The sequence below is a fragment of the Eriocheir sinensis genome, chromosome 53 (assembly GCF_024679095.1).
Source record: "Eriocheir sinensis breed Jianghai 21 chromosome 53, ASM2467909v1, whole genome shotgun sequence".
Classification (NCBI taxonomy): Eukaryota; Metazoa; Arthropoda; class Malacostraca; order Decapoda; family Varunidae; genus Eriocheir; species Eriocheir sinensis.
Genome location: NC_066561.1, coordinates 846,931 through 869,650, shown reverse-complemented (window position 1 = coordinate 869,650; position 22,720 = coordinate 846,931). Strand labels below are relative to the sequence as shown.

Genomic DNA, 22,720 nt, shown 5'->3' with positions numbered 1-22,720 from the left:
TTTGGAGGTGCGGAGTGATTTTCAATAATTACCCAGTTTATTCCAGTACTGGGGGTGATCATCCTTACATTGCACAGTCCCTTCTGGAACGCATCTATTGTGCAAATCGAGGACTCCCTGTACCCACGCTGCCATGCTACTCAACAACAACAACACCCTCGCTACTGGGCTACCACGAGGGGAAGGGCAGCCAGAGGAGGAACCACGAGAGGGAGAGGAGTCAGAGTGATACAGTAGGCTAAAGGTACAAACCTACCTATTGTTTGATTTACATTGTTTTTTTATTTACGTGACCTCTTCAAGGACACAATACTCGCGTAAATTGAGAGTTCCCTGTATTGACTGCCCTTCAGCAGGATCCAGACACAGTAGTGGTTACTGTCCAGGCATGAGCTGTCTGCACTGCCTGATGCAGGAGCGATACCTGGCACTACAGAATGACGCGCCTGACACGGAGGACCGGGACCATAACCTCATTTCTGGGGCATGGAGGAAGCACAAAGTTTTGGAGGAGTGCCAGGCTGTCAGAGGTGGCACTTAGGAAGCCAACAGACAGAGGGTGTACCTCAAGCACTGTCACAACATTTTTGGAGCAGTGGAGTGGCAGCAGCAGGTGACAGGGGCTTTCATCACTGTTTGTGGTTTTAATGAATTGCATTTTCTGATGGTCATGAAGAACAATTACTTTTTACCTTTTTGATATGAGGTTGAGAATGAAAATATGAAGAAATATATTTTATCGCACAAAGAATATCTTTTTGCCTTTTTTGGTTTCATTTTGAGAATGAAAATGTAAAGAAATAAAATAGTTTTTATTTTGGCCAAAAATATCTTTTCATTCAGCAGCATTTATTTTTTCCCCATTTTATACTATGAATAAAAAACTGATGTGTCATATGAATACATATTTATCAACCATCAAGAACTTACAATACTAGAAATATCATGTCACACAGAATATTAAAGCAAAAAGTTTCAGGAAAGTCCTTTGCCATAGTCCACTTTACAGTTATAACAAATTGGGGGAGGTGGGGGCTGAGTGGTTAGCGTGTCGATCCCGCGTTCCGCTGCGTTCTGGATGTCGTGGGTTTGAATCCGCCTCCACCACCTGGGATTTTTCAAGTCACTGTTGAGTGGCCTACAACTACTTACATGCTGTCCTGAAGACCACCTATCAACCTGGATTCTAAGAAGAACTGTTCGAGGGAAATCAAGAATGAGCTCCGGGGGCATCATGAGCCAAGAATAGATGGAACCACTATAAACACTTACCTGCGCCAAGACGGGCTTGAGCCGACTACCAGGCCCAACCAAGAAAGCCTACCGGCGCTACTGCCAAAAAACAATTTCAGAAACCATCCTATACGGTTTTCAGTGGCCTCCTCTTTTCTTGCCCCTTTTGTCCTTTTTCTGTTTCCACGGCATGCTGGACCGTGCTGGCGCATCCAGCGGGTCAGTCTGGCTACTGAGAAAACTACCGTCAAGATCCAGTGAGATATTGCCAAGGCTGGTTGCCGAAAAGACGTGTTGCTGTGACCCTGGCTGTGACCCAAGCTGTGCAAGAAATGGCTGAGGCTGGCTGAACTGCTGAGGAGCAGCAGCTTGCTGCAACTGTTGAGGAGCAGCAGCTTGCTGGAACTGTTGAGGAGGAGGAACTTGCTGGAACTGTTGAGGAGCAGCAGCTTGCTGCAACTGCTGAGGAGGAGCTTGCTGCAACTGCTGAGGAGCAGCAGCTTGCTGGAACTGCTGAGGAGTAGCTTGCTGAAACTGCTGAGGAGGAGCATGCTGGAACTGCTGAGGAGGAGCAGCTTGCTGAAACTGTTGAGGAGCAGCTTGCCTGAACTGTTGGGAGACTTGTCCCTTCATGAACGAGTCCCTGTGCCGCATCACAACGGCAAAAATTTCTTGACAGCAGGTGGACCACGCTGCGTCCAGGGGCTCCAGTTCATTTGCTACCCAGGAACAAAAGGACACCTTTTTGTTCCTGGCATCTGTCATGAATTGCTTCATCTGATCCTGCAGGGGCATAAGTACTACCATTCGTGAGGACATCTCTGCCATGGCCTCCTCTGAAGAACGAGACATTGCTTGGGCACCCCTGCGATGAGCGGAGCCTGCGAAGGTGCCAGGTGTGGCCTGTGCGGGTGTGGATGCAGCAGACGAGCTGGAGGCAGGCTGCTCAGGCGGGGCCACTTCCTCCTCCTCCTCCTCCTCCTCCTCTGTTGCTGCTGCCTCTGCTGCTGGTTTTTGTCTGGGTGCCTGGAAACAGTTGAACAACTCGTATAATAATTTGTTTTAGCTGCAACTTCAACAAACAACATACTGACAATTTCTACTGCTTTTAAAATTAAAGCATGTCAACAGTAGAGAATGAAGGCACTCACGAGTGCATGGCGGGCACTGGCGCTCCTCACTTGTAGGTAAGACTCTAGGAAGGAGAACCTCCTCACCACCCACGCCTGCCTGGGTGTGGGCTTCCTGCCTCCTGAACTGGACTTGCCCACTGTGCCCCTCAGTTTGCCATAGCGGGTGCGCATGGTGTTCCACCACGTCTGCAGCTTGGACGCTGGACACATTGAACAGCTAATTATTAAAAACATGTAATGGCAACTGTGTAAATTATAATATTGCTCAAAGCTTTTTTCAAGTAGGTAGTTGCAGGCACCAGTAGGTACTCACCATTTAAGCCCATGGACCTGGCCTTGTCCTGCATCATCTTGTCCCTCTTGGCCCTGTTGAAGTGGAACCTCTGCGACTGGTCGTAGAAACAAGGGTTGTCACAAAACCACTGTGCCAGCTCCTCCTCCTGGGCGGGTGTGAAGCGCCCACGCCTCCACTCTTGTGTTTCGTCCTCTTGTCCCGGTTCTTCGTGCTCTGCTATTTGTTCCCTCTCCTCTTGTTCTCCTTCCTCCTCCTCCTCCTCCTCCTCCTCAGAGTCAAAGTCATAGGAGCCCTCCATGCCAATCTGCTTTACTCTTCTCCTCTTGCCTTTATTCATGTTTCTGTAATGATTAATCTTGTTTTTCACTGCTCTTATAATTATTATTTAATATCTATCTATTTAATAATATTTATATATTCCCAGACTGGTTGCACACTGTTTGAGAACTATAGTTGGTGTCATGAGAGCTGGCGGGGATAATCCTACAGGGAGGACTCGGTGACGGTACCATTGCCTGGCTGACGGTGCTGTGCGATGCTCATTGGCCAATTCTTAACTTGTTCTAACGTGCATGAATTTTTTTTCTTTTACAGCACAGGGGGCAGCAACTCAGGGCAAAAAAAGGAAGTGTAGAAAAAGAAAAAGCCTGCTAATCGGGGTTGGAAAAAATATTGATTTAAAAACAAAAAATTGATTTATTTGATTTAACCCTTTCATTGCTTAATGCTCGCAGCATGCGTTAGGCGTATGTGCTGGTGGAGCTAAACGCTCACTGTGAGCTCCACCCGCACTCAAAACTCCCGTGTATGAGTGTTCCAACACTAATTCTCACAACACAGGATTGCCAATTGAGTGGGTTCTTCACTAAATTTGGTGGAAAATCATATCAGCCCAGCTGCAAATCTATGAACAAGTAACTGGTGGATGTTCTTGCCCAATATAACGGCATTTTTGCATAGCTTCACCTATCACCTGACTGATTCTTTGACCAAATAGTTGTAAATATTGCAGTTGGCAATACTCCCTTGCCAAAGTCTGAAGGAGAGATGTCCACAGTTGTCTCGAAATGGCTGACCATCCCACACATACTGATGTAAGTGTTCAGATTCCTCACTCTCTGAACATGCATGTACATTCGCAAGAGAGGCATACATAACCGACTCCTATAGATTTGGACCTCCTCTTTCCAGTGGTGTTTTGGTTTTTAGCTGTGATGAATAGTTTTTGAGATACAGAGGTTAAAAGAGACCCCCATTGGGCTGCCTGACTGCGTCTGAGGGGATAGTCGCGTTCCATCCCAAGGCAAGGAAAGGGTTAAATCAGATATTTTTATTTATATTGATTTTTTTATTTCATTTTTTTTTTTTGCATTAATCCTTGTTTGTTTACACTGATTATTTCTTTCAGTCTTATGAGGCCATTTTTTTTTATAAAACTTGGAAATTTTAAATGAAAACATAGTTTAACCCCTTCACTACGGCCGGGCCAAAACAGCGCCCCGCGCTGTATCCAAGATCGCCGCGCGCACCAAATTTCAAATCTCGCTGTTGAATATAACAAGTTTTCAGCCATAAACTTAACATAATCATCATATAGAAAACATACAGAATTAATTGGTGCACATAAAGAAACATAAATTAATTGATAATTTTGAGATGAAAGCATAAATATAGAGATAAAATAACTCGTATATTGGCTAAAGTGAGCTAGGATGCAGCATGCGCGTCCTTGGATATGGTACGGGGCACGCAAGGACGCAGTATACGCGTCTTTGTGTTTGTGTTGTGATGAGTTTTCACATAAAAATCATAAGTAGGACTCTGGAGACACAGATATAGGCGATAACCGATAACTGATACAGGTAACTCAATTTACGCGAGTTTGGTTTACGCGTTTTTTAAATTACGCGGGGTCCAAAATCCAAATAAATGTTTAATTTACACATTTTTTCACTTATACGCGATAATTTATGGAGTGGCCACCAGATGTCTCACGCAACTGGACTCACACGGCACCGCGGCCACACAGCTGAGCTCAGTTCTTCCTGCGCGCCACTACAACAATACAGTACCCACGGGGATAACAGCAAGGCATGGGCGATCCTCCACCGATTTCATTTTTGTATAGTAGTTATTAGATCGCCCTGTATCTATGATAACATATTATAAGACAGCTATGGACTATGATGGATTATAAACAATAATAAAGGTAAGTTTGCCACTGTTATTGGATAAGACGAAAAACAGACCCTTAAAAACACCCCAAAGGAAATAAATCATAAAAAATTTGTACATTCAGCATATAACGCACAGGGCTAAACTTTCAGGTATTTTTTACGTGAAAAGGTGCGCGCTATACGCCAAAATACGGTATTTATTTTTCGGCAGAAACCTACCTCTTGTTTGATTTACATTGTTTTTGATTTACGTAACCTCTTCAAGGACGCAATACTCGTGTAAATCGAGTTACCTGTACCCGATATAAATCTACAATTACGATACTAGCTAGCGATAAGTCCGACAGGCGAAAACGATACTATATTGATATCTCAAACAAAACCGATACCCGATATAAATCCACAATTCTGATACTAGCTAGCAATAAGTCCAATATGCGAAAACGATACTATATTGATATCTCAAACAAAAAACATAGATGAATTGAAATTTTCATTATCCATATTTTAGAAAACTTACAAAACCTGAGAACCACACGTTGACACATACCCATGGACGGTAATACCAGAAACGCCTGAACCGGTGTTGTGTTATTTGGCGTCCCACCGTCAAAAGCTGGCACTTTTGTTTACAAACACTGGTCTCTCTTGAACTGCGCATGCTCAGACCAGCAAGCATAGACCTGTACAGTCTCACAAAGCTTTTTAACCATAATTAAGAGTTGCTGGAAGGCTGAATCAGACATACAGTACCACTACCACCATCCTCCCTGTTTCCAGAATGACACCCCTGTACGAGTTGTATTTATATGTACAGTGTCGTTCTAGACACAGCGAGGATAGTGGTACTTTATGTCTGATTCAGCCTTCCAGCAATTCTTAACCCTTTCATTGCTAAGTGCTCGCAACGAGACTATCTCCTCAGACACGCTTGGGCATCCCAGCGGGGGAAGGGGATCTCTTTTAACTGCCATATCTCAAAAACTATTCATCACAGCTACAAAACAAAAACACCATTGGAAAGAAGAGGCCAAGATCTATAAGATTCAGTTATATAAGCCTCTCCTGTGAACGTACAGGCACGTTCAGGGGTTGTTTTTTGCTGTGAGTGCGACTGGCGCTCGTAGCGAGCTTTTAGCACCACCAGCAAGTGACGCTAGTGCTCGCTCTTTTAACCTCTGTATCTCAAAAACTATTCATCACAGCTAAAAAACAAAAGCACCATTGGAAAGAGGAGGCCAAGATCTATACGATTCAGTAATGTAAGCCTCTCCTGCGAAAGTACAGGCACGTTCAGGGGGTGTTGCCTGTGAAGACGTACATTTATACGTGCGCGACGGTCAGCCGTAAGGCAACTACCGTAGATCTCTTGGTGATGGGGTGCAGGGCAGTATTGCCAACTGCAAAATTTACAACTATTTGGTCAAAATATCAGTCATGTGATAGGTGAAGCTATGCAAAAATGTCGCTATGTTGGTCAACAACATCCACAAGTTGCTCGTCCGTTGATTTTCCGTGCTGAGCTAAAATGTTTTCCACCAAATTTAGTGGAGAACTCACTCAATTGGCAATCCTGTGTTGTGAGAAATATTGTTGGAACACTCTCGTACGCGGGAGATTTGAGTGCGGCTGGAGCTCACAGCGAGCGTTTAACACCACCAACAAATACGCCTAATGCTCGCTGCGAGCGTTTAGCCATGAAAGGGTTAAAGTGTTAAAAAGCTTTGTGAGACTATACAGGAAATCCCCTATATACGAAAGGGTTAGGGACTGAAAAAACCTTTCGTTTATCGATTTTTCGTATATCGAAGCCATTTCCCCCATAGGATTGTTAATAAATAGGGGGGTTAGGGACCAGCGCCAGCAAAAAAAAAAAAAAAAAAAAAAAAAAAGTTAAATATAACTATGCTTAAAAGCAATTTACTACTCACAATACAATGAAACGCAAGGCTCATAAATAATTAAAAACAATTACCATTTCCTGTTCCTTTACTGTTATAGAAATGCATTACATATGTTAGGACAATCCCCTCTAACTCGTCACTACAACTCATCACTTAACATTGCCAATGTTTACTTCCCAAGCTGTGAAAGGCCAGTTTCGACTCGTTCAAACACGTGCCAAACAGTACACCACCGCACCACTCCAAGCCCCCCAACCCCTCCATCACCCTCACGTTTCCTCACGCTGGCTGGGATGTGTTTTGATTCGAGTCGAAGCAAGGTTCACAAACTGGCAACGCTAAGTGATGGCGTTGAAGTGGAGGGGACTGGACATGGACACTTGCTGCCTAATCACCGCGAAGTGTGCGTGAGGCTGTTGACGGCGGCGACCGATATAGACATCGGGTACGAAACAGTGGGCGCGGAAACTGTCGTACTTTTCGTATATGCGAAGCATGTCTTTCGTGAACCGAAAATTGTCCTATATTTTTCACTTTCGTATATCCGAATTTTCGTACATCGAGCTTTCGTATATCGGGGATTTCCTGTACAGGGCTACGCTTACTGGTCTGAACATGCGCAGTTCACGAGAGACCAGTGTCTGTAAACAAAAGCGCCAGCTTTTGACGATGGGACACCAAATAACACAACATCGGGTGCCTTCAATACCAAGGCATGCTCACAAACGAATATGGAGTTTTAAATTTGAGGCAGTGAATAATCATTTTTGGGGCAAAGTTAAATGATTTTTCTCTTTGGTATATTAATTTTTGAGTCTAACATAAAGAAATATCCTAGTGTTTTAATGTTGATGATCTAAGTATGAAATCTCTTCACCACAGATATTTTATACTCCGAAGTTTTTTTCATACAACACCGGGCGCCCGGGCCACGCATGCGCAGTAGGGAGGAGACAACAGTTTTTTTTCTGAGAGGCAGAAAAAAGTAGCAATTATCGCTAGTTTGGTCACAAAAGTAACTAAGATACCGATATATATTTAAATAAGTAGCAGATGGCCGATAACCCGATTTTGTTATCAGCGATAAAGTATCGCGATAACTTATCGCAATAATGCCCAGCTATGCAGATGAGAACATTCCCTCTGCAGTGTTTTGACAAGCAGGGAAGTCATATGGGTGGACAGTTCCACAGACTTACATACTATAGAGTGCGGCCTGCAAGTGAAGCCGGCCTGAGGCCGTGCACGGGTGTGCCCAGTTCATCCCAAATCGACTTCACCCCCCCACCCCACTCCTACCCCGTTTCCTGACCCCAACATTCATTTTTGAGAAAAATGGAGACCACCATTATCTTCCTGAGAAAATTCTGCATCACACTAGCATAATATTGTAACAATAATGTGTAAATACACATACGAAAATCAGAGTTAAATGAATAGGGAGTACATATTTTCTTGCATTTATTTCTCTTCAGCTGTTTTTTGTCACATCGCTTTTAAAAGCCCAGATCCTAAATCTGCATGCTTTTCTGCTTCTGATGGTGTAGGGCACGTCACGAGGTAAAAATATACATAGGCTCAAAATTGCCTCCGAACATAAGCCGCAGCAGTGTCTATCCACTTACCACGCCTGCGGTAACTCACTTATGGGTGCTCGGAGCTGCGGTAACTTTTGGCCTTACCACGACTCTGGTAAGTGGTTGATGAATGCAAATTTACCGGGAGGGCGGAGATACCGTGGAACTTACCAGACAGAGGTCCGGTAAATGGTATGATGAATCCCGCCCCTGGACTTTTGGAAATTAGTGAGTATTTGTTCCTACAATGTAAGTTTACACTTTCTCCTTATCATGCACCTCTTTTACATATCTAAGAGATATTCACATTAACCCTCTCGCACACCGTAAGATTCCAATAAGTTTCTGTTTCACTCATCATGCATTTCTCAGGCCCGACCGGCCTTTTTTTGCCGCCGCAATACTCTGCATTCCCGGACAGTATTTTACCCTCACAGATATATCGTACCCCAATAAATTTGGTATGAATGGCTTCATAAAGACTTGTACTAGAACATGCACAAACAGAAATAGAGGAAAAAATATATATATATATATATATATATATATAGATATATATATATATATATATATATATATATATATATATATATATATATATATATATATATATATATATATATATATATATATATATATATATATATATATATATATATATATATATATATATATATATATATATATTCAGTAAAACCCCGATTATCCTAAAGCTGATTATCCGAAATTTATCTGGATAATGCAATTAAAAAAAATTTTTTTTCTATACTAAAACGTTATAAAACATCAAAATAAATAAAAGTAACTACATATGTACTATATTAACACATTTAAAATTGATAAGAACAGTTAAATGAATATGCTTTCTAATACGTATTGCCGAAATAGCTTGTAATTAATAGATCAATGTATTAGACAAAAACATTAAACAAACTCTCAACAACACCACGTCCGCACCTTCGCCCCAGCAAGGACGTAGGTGCGGCGAAACGAACAAACTACTGCACGACTACTCTCACACGCATCAAGAAGACAACGACACAAACACGACTCCCTCCACTCCATGCCACATTCCCTTCCAACATACGAGTTGCGCGATAATATGAGTCATCATACTGTGTCTCCACCTGCACGATGCATCAAGGTCACACTTGCAAGCTTGCACAACCATTCACAATCGCACTCTGCAACATTCACAATTCAGATCTGCAACGCTCACAAGTATCAACATACACTGGTCCAGACAAGGAGACACACAGACAAACATACAATAAAACATTTACATCACAGGTTTTAAGCGTACTACTTTGTTTAGCGTGGCGTGTGTTTGTTTGGTTTCATTCTTTACATCGTCAGTCGGCGGCGAACGCCACAATGCCGACGATCAAACTGGCGGCCATAAATCCGATTATCCGAAAATCGCTTATCCGAAAGAGGCTTCCCTTCCATTTCGGATAATCGGGTTTTACTGTATATATATATATATATATATATATATATATATATATATATATATATATATATATATATATATATATATATATATATATATATATATATATACCCTCTCGAGTTTCGCGCTTGCTTCATTCCCAAGGTATAGCGCTAAACTCGAGGTATTGAAATGCATGAAAAAGCGTTTATTGGTTCCGGCCCGTGGAAAAAAAAAACTTGTTTTCGACTTGACTCCCTTGTTATCACAATTTTTTTCGACTTTACTTTCTAGTTATCTCAAAATACGTACCTTGGTAATAGGCAGAAAATGGGAAGTGAGAAGAGGTCGTTCTGAAGCCGCAGTTGAAGGCGGCTGCCTTACAATTGGCTGGCAGTTCTGAATACACGCTTGTGATCCACGTGGTGTTGTCTGCTAATGTAAGGGCGGTTGCTCGCGGTCACCCGTGGTACAGTTGGACAAACCTGTAGCTTCTGGTAGTTTTCTGTGTGTTATGGTATAATCTACTAACTCTTTCTGTTATATATCATCAAATAACTTGACTTTTCAATGCCAATTGAACGTAATCTGCCACCGCAATCACAAAATAGCTCACAGAGCTCAACTTGCTTAATGCTTCCATATTTCCCACACTGCTTACAAAGATTACAAGCAGACAAAAAAGAACAAATCCAGGCAAATTAACACTTTTAATGCTGTGTATTCCCACAGCACGCATGTGTGGTGGACAGCAGAATGACTAATTTCAGCGGGAAGATATTTCTCGCAACACCAGCCAGTGTAGTGGACCTTCTTCTTCTTCTTTTGACCTGTAATGCTTTGTATCGCTTCCTAGGTCCTCCTTCTCCACACTCTTATACTTCACAACATGCACTCAGGGCCGCTTTCACAGTCATTTGTTTGTATTGATCGTTACCAATGGTGGCGATCGCTGCTCTAGTATTTCCACGTGAAACTGGCCGATGGGTAGTGATGTGATGGTGTCGGAGGTATTGCCTTTACAACGGCACTTCGTGGCAGCTGCGGGGTTAGCCTCGCCCTGCACCTCACCACACACTCTCAACACCTGTCGCTTTCTCTGCAGCCACCACTACCCTATAGGCCAATTTCACGTGGAAAACTATAGCGTCGATCGCTGCCATTGGTAATGATCAAAGCAAACAGTGACTGTGAAAGCGGCCCTTATTTACTTCACCCTGAACTTAGGTGTTTTTCTGTTCCTTTCTTTCCCTGATTTTGGTTTTCTATGCCCTTTTGCTATTTTCCACTGTTACTTTTCACTGTCGCTGCCATGCATTACAGGTCAAAAGAAGAAGAAGAGGAAAACATCCCTGGGAGATCTACAATTTTCATAGATTCGAGAAAAAAGTTTTTTGGACTGTGGTTCCCCAGCACGGGGTGTTCTCTTATCTTGTTAATCAAGTAGTAAGCAAAGCAGCTCTGCCAGTCCATTTTACAAGTCTCTTGGTGGGCCATCTTCCACTGCTCCTCACTCCTCAGCCACTGCCGTCGTCTGTTTGTTTACATGCAGCCGTTTGGTACCCACGTACCCACGCTCGTACTCACAACCGTTTTCCATTCATACGGACAACCAACAACTCGCTCCCGGTTGGGCATACGGGGAACCGCGGTTGCCCATAGCCCAACTGGTTGGACACCGCTTTTTAATGCAGCACGCATGACGCCGACGGTAGGTAGACGCAACCCGTACATGTCAAAGCAACACGAAACTCATGGCGGTAATGCGCGAAAGTCGTGATGGTAAGAATTTTGGACTAAGCGTTAAACTAGAGGATAGTGAAACTCGGATAGCGCGAAACTCGAGAGGGTACTGTATGTATATATATATATATATATATATATATATATATATATATATATATATATATATATATATATATATATATATATATATATATACACAGGTAACTTGATTTACACGAGTATTGCATCCTTAAATAAAAAACAATTTAAATCAAACAAGAGGTAGGTTTCTGTCGAAAAATAAATACCGAATTTTTCGGCGTACAGTGCGCACCTTTTTCACATATAAAATGCCTGAAAGTTTAGCCCTGCACATTACATGCCAAATGTACAAATTTTCAATGATTTTTTTTCTTCTTTGGGGTGTTTTTAACCCTTTCAATACGATGACGCCTACGTAGGCGTCATGAAGCCCCAGTAGCATATACGATGACGCCTACGTAGGCGTCATATTTCTATTCTGTTTCTTCTTCTATTGAGTTGTCCCGTACTTTGTGTTGGTTACTAAGTAAAGATGCCGTGTGCTGTCCTTGAAATCCTATTGCTCCTCCCACCATCCTTGTTCCCACCAATCACAAAAAATGAGCGACAGTATGCACCGCCTTCTTCCCGCCTTGTGTCTAAAATTAGGAAGTCTCATTGGCTCTCTCTCTCTCTCTCTCTCTCTCTCTCTCTCTCTCTCCCAGTCACCAAGGTGCCAACACCACCACTCCTTGCCTTTCGACGTGACTGTGACATGTTGACTGAAAATTAGCAGCATAATATATGGAGGCGACAAGCAGATACATGCCGACTCGGGTTTCCCGCGCGCGGCTGAGCACACCGTATATCTGCCAGGCGGGCTTTTTGAACATCCGGCGCGAAGGGGTTAAGGCTGTTTTTCGTCTTATCCAATAACAACGGCAAACTTATCTTTATTATTGTTTATAATCCTTCATAGTCCGTAGTTGTCTTATAATATGTTACCATAGAATACAGGGTGATCTAATAACTACTATACAAAAATGAAATCGGTGGAGGATCGCCCATGCCTTGCTGTTATCCCGTTTTTCCATCGGGCGCCATTTGTATGATCTTGATCTTGATGTCACAGGTGGCTTTAGATTATATAAGTATGACTAAGGAGCAGTACAAATTACATAAAAAATCATATTTGAAAAAAATATCCAAGTGTTCATTATTAATTATTAATATTAGTGAGAATAATGGGGTAAATATGATATCAGAAACTGTACATCATGAGTCTTGTACGAGGAGTTATTTCGCGCAATACCAGCCCGGCCACCATTTGCATTGTTTACAAACCACACAACCACACCCACACAACAAACAGTTGCATGCCGCGTGTCACCAGAACCGTGTGAATTGTCTTGCCTAGTTGTCTGTCATAACCTACGAGTGATGGTGGGAATAATATGCTTATTCACTTCATTCAGTGGAGAGAGAGAGAGAGAGAGAGAGAGAGAGAGAGAGAGAGAGAGAGAGAGAGAGAGAGAGAGAGAGAGAGAGAGAGAGAGAATATCCATATCAACAAGATATCCACTCAGGCACTCAGTTTCAGCCTCACTCGTGTGAGGAAGAAATGAGGGACACCATGAGCGGCTAGCTAGTATTGGTACCAGTACCGAGCAGTCTGGTACCGGTACCGTACCGTATAGCTGGTACCAACAGTACCGGTGCTGGTACCAGTACCTGCCCACCCCTATTGTTGAGTAGCGTGGCAGCGTGGGTACTGTATTGTTGTTCAAGTGGAGCGCGGGAAGAACTGAGCACAGCTGTGTGGCCGCGGGGCCGTGTGAGTCCAGCTGCGTGAGACATCTGGTGGCCACTCCATAAAATATTGCGTGTAAGTGAAAAAAAACGTGTAAATTAAACATTTATTTGGATTTTGGACCCCGCGTTATTTAAAAACAAATAAACCAAATCGAGTTACTCAGTATATATATATATATATATATATATATATATATATATATATATATATATATATATATATATATATATATATATATATATATATATATATATATATATATATCTATATATCAGAGCCCCATTTAGCGCAAGAATTAGGTGGATGAACGTGGTCGCGCTAACTGAATTCGTGCTAATTGAATAAAGTAACCAATATGAAAAAAATTATTTGGTGCACATGTGGGTCTGACTTTTGGGTTTGATAATTACTCAAAATAATCACTCACATTAAAAAAAAAACCTACGATTGGCTGAGCTCTGAAAACACGCTTGTGATTCGCTGGGAGTCCGATGCCGCCATAGCCTCGCTCACCCGGTCAGCGGCCTCACTGCCTTAAGGCAGTATCACACTGGCCATTTTCTTCTAACTGCTGTGGCTGCTGGCAACGCCCGTGCGCCCATCCGGGAGCGAGTTGTCGGTTCACCGTAATGTGGTGTCACACTGGGCCCTTTTCTTCCCACCGTGTTGGCAGCAGCTTGGACAACCATCAAATCCTAATTTTCCGGGTGTGCATCACACACGGCCAAGGTCAGTTGCTCGTATCCACATCCACAATATAAATAAAGCACTTGCCCTGTATCGACATGGCATCGTTTGCTAAAGTAAGGGCTCTCGCGGCTTGTGCCGCGCATCATGGCAGCTTGGCGCAATTTTCAAAATTCAGTCAGTGACTGCTCACGCTAACTGAGGCTTTCGCTAATTAATTTTTTCTTGGTAGATGGTGGCTCGCTCGCTAATTGCAGTTCGCTAATTGATCTCGCGCTAAGTGGGGCTCTACTGTGGAGCTGGCCTACCGGCCTCTTGCTCCTGTTCTTATGTTCTTATGTTCTTATATATATAATATATATATATATATATATATATATATATAATATATCTATATATATATATATATATATATATATATATATATATATATATATATATATATATATATATATATATGAGGCCGTGCGAGCAAAAACGTACAAAGCGCCATTTTTTTAAATGCGGGAAATCGCGTTTAAAGTTTTGCAATGTTTAAATTATCATAACTTCATTGGTTTTTAAGGTGGACACTTCAATCAAAGACCAAAATGAAGGTTAAGGTATGTAGAATATTGGCATGTACTCAGTTATAAAAAAAAAAAAATATATAGGTCCGAAAAAGTAGGTTTTTCAAAAACATCCATGATGTGCAATATTAATTAACTTTTTAATATGTCATACACAGTTCATGATATTCATAATAATCCGGAACATGAAGGAAGTTACAAAACGTAAAATATACTAATAAACAATAAATGCTAAGAGTTTTTGCACTAGACGGAAAAGCTTGCACGTTTGCAGTGATGCTATTGGCGCTCTGTACATTTTCGCTCACTACTGCTTTCTTATCTCACTTTCAACTGCGTAGGTGATAATGTAGGGTTATTTTGAAGGACTCCCAGGCCTATTTCCACTGCAGTTTTGTACAAACCGACATTCCTCGCTTATAAAGGAAGGGTCAAAATAGTGTTATACCACAAAATCGCATTTTTGGCCAGATGGCGCTTTGTACGTTTTCGCTCGCACGGCCTCATATATATATATATATATATATATATATATATATATATATATATATATATATATATATATATATATATATATATATATATATATACATACATACAGTAAAACCTCACCATTTGCGCACATATGGGCGGTCTGAAGGTGTGCAAATGGCGAACTTAATAACCTATGGGGAAAAATACATATGGGCGGTCATGGCCCAAACCCCCCCCCCTGCCAGAAAAAAAAAATGGTCTGCTGGCAGGAAACACGTTAAATTACTAATTAACTGTACAACAGATTAATGGATTAGTATGATGGTGGTGCAAAGGTGAGTTCTTGATGGTGCAATCGAGATGCGAAATATTGAGATGAGATTGAGCGAGATTCGTGACTTTACTGTAATACTCCCTTGTTATCTCAATTTTTCAACTTTACCCCCTTGTTATCTCAAAATGTGTACCTTGGTAATAGGAAGAAAATGGGAAGTGAGAACAGATCATTTTGAAGCCGCAGTTTAAGGCGGCTGCCTTACAATTGGCTGGCAGTTCTGAAAACACGCTTGTGATCCACGTGGTGTCGTCTGCTAAAGTAAGGGCGGTCGCTTGCGGTCACCCATGGGACAAATGGACAAACCTATATTTTCTGGTAGTTTTCTGTGTTATGAAATAGTCTGCTAACTCTTTCTGTCATAAATCATTAAATCACTAACATCACGATTGACTTTTCAATGCCTATTGTACGTAAACCCACCACCGCAGATGCAAAATAGCTCGCAGAGAGGTTCAACTTGCTTACTGTTTCCATATTTCCCTCACTGTTCACAAAAATCACAAGTGGACAAACTAGAAAAAAACCAGGCAAATTAATACTTTTAATGCTGTGTATTCCCACAGCGTGCATGCGTGGTGGACAGCAGAATCCCTAATTTCAGCGAGGAAATATTTCTCGTGACACCGGCCAGTGCAGTGGACCTTCTTCTTCTTTGTCTTTTGACCTATAGCACTTTGTATTGCTTCTTAGGTCTTCCTTCTCCACACTTTTATACTTCATAACATGCACTTAGTTACCTCACAGTGCGCAGTTATACACTTTACCCTGAATTTATGTGTTTTTCTGATCTTTTCTTTCCCTGATTTTGCTTTTCTATGCCCTTTTGCTATTTTCCACTATTACTTTTCACCGTCGCTGCCATGCATTACAGGTCGAAAGAAGAAAAAGAGGAAAACAACACCAGGAGTTCTACAATTTTCATAGATTGGAGAAAATTTTTTTTTTGAACTGTGGTTCCACAGCCAGAGGCGTTCCTAGAGTATTTGGTACCCGGGGCGGAGCATAATTTTGCACCCCCCTTCCATAGCTGGGCATTATCGCGATAAGTTATCGTGATACTTTATCGCTGATAACAAAATCAGGTTATCGGCCATCCGCTACTTATTCAAATATATATCGATATCTCCGTTACTTTTGTAACCAAACTAGCGATAATCGCTACTTTTTTCCGCCTCTCAAAATAAAAAAACATTGTCTACTCCCCTGCATGCGTGGCCCAGGTGCCCGGTGTTGTATGAAAAAACTTCGGGGTATGAAATTATCTTTGGTGAAGAGATTTCATACTTCGATCATGAACATGAAAACACTAGGTTATTTTTTATGTTACTCAAAAATCAATATATCAAAGAGAAAAATCATTTAGCTTTGCCCAAAAAATGATTATTCACTGCCTCAAATTTGATATTCCATATGCGTTTGTGAGCATGCCATGGTATTGAAGACACTCGGTGTTGTGTTATTTGGTGTCCCATCGTCAAAAGCTGGCGCTTTTTGTTTACAAACACTGGTCTCTCGTGAACTACGCATGTTCAGACCAGTAAGCGTAGCCCTGTACAGTCTCACAAAGCTTTTTAACACATTAAGAGTAGTTGCTGGAAGGCTGAATCAGAAATACAGTACCACCATCCTCGCTGTTTCTAGAACGATACTCTGTATATATAAATACAACTCGTACAGAGTGTCGTTCTAGAAACAGCGGGGATGGTGGCAGTGGTACTGTATGCCTTCCAGCAACTCTTAATTACAGTTAAAAAGCTTTGTGAGACTGTACGCTGCTGGTCTGAGCATGTGCAGTTCACGAGAGACCAGTGTTTGTAAACAAAAGCGTTGATGCTAACACAACACCTGAACATGGGTTCAGGCATTTCTAGTATTATCGTCCGTATGTATGTGTCAACGCGTGGTTCTCAGGTTTTGTAAGTTTTCTAAAATACAGATAATGAAATTTTGAACTCATCTATGTTTTTTTATTTGAAATATCAATATAGTATCATTTTCGCCTATCGGACTTATCGCTACCTAGTATCAGAATTGTGGATTAACATCGGGTATCGGTTATCGCCTATATTTGTGTCTCCAGTTAACGAATATCGGTTATCACCGATAAGGTTTTCCATTACCAGTTATCGGTTATCGGGAATAAGGTTTTCTGTTATCGTGCCCAGCTATGCCCCCTTCCCATTTTTTGTCAGTACAGAGACATCACCTCCTTGTATGTTATGCAGCCGGCTCATGGCCCGCTCTGAGAGATTCATTATAAACTTACAATTCCTCAAAGTATATAATCACAATTCAATAAATGGGCAGCAAAAATAATATTTACTACAGTAGGTATGTGAGTGTACTAGTAATGACTTGTTATGAGTTATGAGGTGATGAAAGTGGCGATGGTGGTGATGCAGGTGGTGGTGGTGGTGATAGTTGTAGTGGTGACAAAAGTGAAGGTGGTGATGAAGCCTTGAAACCAGCTGGTGAGCTACAGCTGTTTACCACCTGCGCACCCTCTGCCGCCAGTGAAGAACACTACCAACGTACACAACATGTCGTTTCCCGCCATTGCCCGATCGCCTCTCCTGGTCTCGTGGTGACTGTGATTATTCAATGTTTTCTGTCTCTCCTTTGCACCACCATCATGCTGCACGCAGCGTCATCAAAGCCTAAACCTCGGAAGAACCTGATGATGACCATAGCACAGAAGATGGAAGTGATAGATAGAGTCCCAACAACCTAAGATTTGGACACCATTATTGGCCCTGTTTTCGCCGTGAGAGTGTGTGCTAGCGTTTGAAAAGTGCGAAAACAGGGCCAATAATGGCATCCAAATCTTAGGTTGTCGGGACTCTCTCTATCAAGGGACTCTACAGATCATGATCCAGAAACGGGTTTTGCTAAATGGAAGACGCTATTAACGTGTTTCCTGCCAGCAGACTTTTTTTTTTTTCTGGCAGGGGGGGTTTTGGGCCATGGACCGCCCATATGTATTTTCCCCATAGGTTATTAAGTTGTATTTTAGCACCATAAACAGTATATTTGCATAGTATAAATATATTTTTATTAAAATATATATACCAAAATACACATAAAATATTTAAATTTGTATTGAATTAAATATACAAAATGCATATACAGTAAGGTAAATCTGTATTGAAAGAGACATTGAAAAATACATATAAAACAATGTAAATTTGTTTCAAAATATATATAAGAATACACATAAAATAACGTAGATTTCTATAGAAATATATATACAAAATACATATGATATTATGTAGATACGTATTAAAATATATATGCAAAATACATATTAAATAATGTAAATTCGTGTCAAAATAAATAAACAAAATATCATGAAATGAATGTGTATTTGTATGAAAATAGATATAAATAATAAATTTGTATAAAATATATATGCAAGATACACATTAAATAATGTAAATATGTATAAAAAAAGTAAATACAAAAAACAAATAGAATAATGTGTAAATTTGTTTCAAAATATATATACGAACACACATAAAATAACGTAGATTTCTATAGAAATATATATACAAAATACACATGAAATGATGTAAATACGTATAAAAATATATATACAAAATACACATTAAATAATGTAAATTCGCGTAAAAACAAATAAACAAAATATCGATAAAAGAATGTGTATTTGTATGAAAATAGATATACATAATACACATAAAATAACCTAAATTTGTATAAAAATATATACAAAAATACACAAAAAATAATTTAAACTTGTATGAAAATAAATATACAAAATACACATAAAATTAGGTAAATTTGTGTAGAAATACGTATACAAAATACACATAAAATAATGTAAATTTGAATGGAAATACATAAACAAATACACTTAAAATAACGTAAATTTCTATAAAATATATATACAAAATACAAACTAAATAATGTAAATATGTATAAAAAAATATAGAGAAGACACAAATAGAATATTGTAAAATCGTATCAAAATAAATACACAGAATATTAATAAAATAATGTAAATTTGTATGAAAATTAAGAAGAAAAATACCCATAAAATAAAGCATTTTCTTATAAAAATATATATACCAAAATACACATAAAAAATTTAAATTTGTATTAAAATAATTATACAAAATACACATACACTAATTTAAATTTGTATTGAAATAGATATGCAAAATACATATAAAACAATGTAAATTTGTTTCAAAATATATATACAAATACACATATAATAACGTAAATTTGTATAAAAATATATAAACAAAATACACATTAAATAATGTAAATACGTATGAAAAAATATGTACAAAATACACATAATATCATGTAATTCGTATCAAAATAAATAAATTTAATTCATTTTATGTGTATTTTGTATATATTTTTATAGAAATCTACGTTATTTTATGTGTATTCGTATATATATTTTGAAACAAATTTACACTATTTTATATGTATTATGCATATCTATTTCAATACAAATTTACCTTATTGTATGTGCATTTTGTATATTTATTTTAATAAAAATTCTAATATTTTATGTGTATTTTGGTATCTATAATTTTATAAAAAATGCGTTATTTTATTGGTATTTTGCATCTTAATTTTCATACAAATTTAAATTATTTTATTAATATTCTGTGTATATATCTTGATACGATTTTATATTATTCTATTTGTTTTTTGTAAATATTTTTTTATACATATTTACATTATTTAATGTGTATTTAGAATATATTTCATACAAATTTACGTTATTTTATGTGTATTTGTTTATATATTTTCGTTCAAATTTACATTATTTTATGTGTATTTTGTATATGTATTTTGTACATATTTTTTATACGTAAATGTGTATTTTGTATATATTTTTTTATACATATTTACATTATTTAATGTTTATTTTGTATATATATTTTATCCAAATTTACGTTGTTTTATGTGTATTTGTTAATATATTTTCATACAAATTTACATTATTTTATGTGTATTTTGTATATGTTACAAAATACAAATTGCTAATTCTGTATTTTGCAAATCTTTTTTCAAACTAATTTAAATTCTTTTGTGTATTTTTGTATATATTTTTATACTAATTTTAGACATTTTATTTGTATTTTGTATATATATTTTCCTACAAATATACATTCTTTTATTGGAATTTTGTCTATTTATTTTGATACGAATTTACATTATTTTATGTGTATTTTGAATATATACTTTTCTACGTATTTAAATTATTTTATGTGTATTTTGTTTCATTATTTTCATAAAAATTATGTTATTTTCTTGTGTGTATTCGTATATATTCTGATTCAAATTTTATACTAATTCATGTTATGTTATGTGTATTTGTATAAATATTTTCATACAAATTTAGATTTGTATTTTGTATACATTTTTTTATACGTATTTACCTAATTTTATGTGTATTTTGTATATATATTTTTATAGAAATCTACGTTATTTTGTGTATTCGTATATATATTTTTAAACAAATTTACATAGTTTTATATGTATTTTGCATATCTATTTCAATACAAATTTACCTTAATGAATGTGCATTTTGTATATTTATTTTAATACAAATTTAAATATTTTATGTATATATATATATATATATATATATATATATATATATATATATATATATATATATATATATATATATATATATATATATATATATATATATATATATATATATATATATATATATATATATATATATATATATATATATATATATATATATATATATATATATATATATATATTCTAAAAAATGCATTATTTTATGGGTATTTTGCATCTTTATTTTCATACAATTTTACATTATTTTATTAATATTCTGTGTATTTATTTTGATACGATTTTACCCTATTCTATTTGTGTTTTGTTTATATTTTTTTCATTCATATTTGCATTATTTAATGTGTATTTTATATGCATTTTATACAAATTTACGTTATTTAAAGTGTATTTGTTTATATATTTTCATTCAAATTTACATTATTTTATATGTATTTTGTATATGCATTTTAATACAAATTTACCTAATTTTATGTGTATTTTGTATATTTATTTTCATACAAATTTAAATTATTTTTGTGTATTTTTTTATGTATTTTTTATAAATATTTTTATAGAAAATTACTTTTTTTTATGTGTATTCGTATATATATTTTGAAATAAATTTACCTTGTTTTATGTGTGTTTTGCATATCTATTTCAATATAAATTTAACATATTGTTTGTTCATTTTGTATATTAATTTTGAAACAAATTTAATTATTCTTTGTGTATTTTTGTATATGTATTTTTATAAAAATATGCTTTATTTTATGGGTATTTTGCATCTTTATTTTCATACAAATTTACATTATTTTATTGACATTCTGTGTATTTATTTTGATACAATTTTACATTATTCTATGTGTATTTTGTATATATATTTTATAAAAATATAAGCAAATTTGAATTGAAATATATATACAAAATACATAAAATAATGTAAATTTGTATCAAAATATTTTTACAAATACACATATAATAACGTAAATTTTTAAAAAAATATATAAACAAAATACACATTAAAAAATGTAAATACGTATAAAAAAATATGTACAAAATACACATATAACCATGTAATTCGTATCAAAATAAATAAACAAAATACCAATAAAAAAATGTAAATTTGTGTGAGAAAACATATATAAAATACACATAAAATAACGCAAATTTCTATAAAAATACATGTACAAAAATGCACATAAAATAAAGTAAATTTGCATAAAAATATATATACAAAACACACATTAGATAATATAAATGAGTAAAAAAATATGTATTCAAAATACCTATGAAATAATCTAAATTCGTATCGAATTAAATAAAAAAAATACCAATAAAATAATGTAATTTTGGATGAAAATATATATAGAAAATACACATAAAATAACCTAAATACAAATACAAATATACACATAAAATAATATAAAATTGAATGAAATAAATATAAAAAATAAACAAAATCGTATCAAAAAAAAAATACACAGAACATTAATAAAATAATGTAAATTTGTATTAAAATAAAGATGCAAAATAGCTATAAAATAACGCATTTTTTTTATAAAAATATATATACCAAAATACACATAAAATATTAAAATTTGTATTAAAATAAATAAAAAAAATGCACATACAATAAGGTAAATTTGTATTGAAATAGATATGCAAAATACATATAAAACAATGTAAATTTGTTTCAAAATATATATACGAATACACATAAAATAACGTAGATTTGTCTAAAAATATATACAAAATACACATAAAAT

At 36.9% G+C, this 22,720-nt stretch overlaps 1 protein-coding gene across 1 annotated transcript; it reads right to left on the bottom strand.

Moving 5' to 3' along the window:
- Nucleotides 1-797: 797 nt before the first annotated feature.
- On the bottom strand, nt 798-3,018 carry LOC126983146 (putative mediator of RNA polymerase II transcription subunit 12). The gene is made up of 3 exons (XM_050835643.1): nt 2,680-3,018; nt 2,385-2,566; nt 798-2,259 (listed from the first exon to the last, which is right to left on the bottom strand). Exons 1-3 carry the CDS (start codon nt 2,996-2,998, stop codon nt 1,372-1,374), a joined length of 1,389 nt encoding a protein of 462 aa, XP_050691600.1. The 5' UTR covers nt 2,999-3,018; the 3' UTR covers nt 798-1,371.
- Nucleotides 3,019-22,720: the final 19,702 nt, after the last annotated feature.

What these genes read in the sequence shown, in the direction of transcription:
- LOC126983146 (XM_050835643.1), bottom strand. Translation starts at nt 2,998, where the DNA reads ATGAATAAAGGCAAGAGGAGAAGAGTAAAGCAGATTGGCATGGAGGGC. An exon ending in CAGGTCCATGGGCTTAAATG is followed by an intron (nt 2,567 to 2,679) that starts GTGAGTACCTAC and finishes CAATGTGTCCAG; the next exon opens with CGTCCAAGCTGCAGACGTGG. An exon ending in CCAGTGCCCGCCATGCACTC is followed by an intron (nt 2,260 to 2,384) that starts GTGAGTGCCTTC and finishes AACTGTTTCCAG; the next exon opens with GCACCCAGACAAAAACCAGC.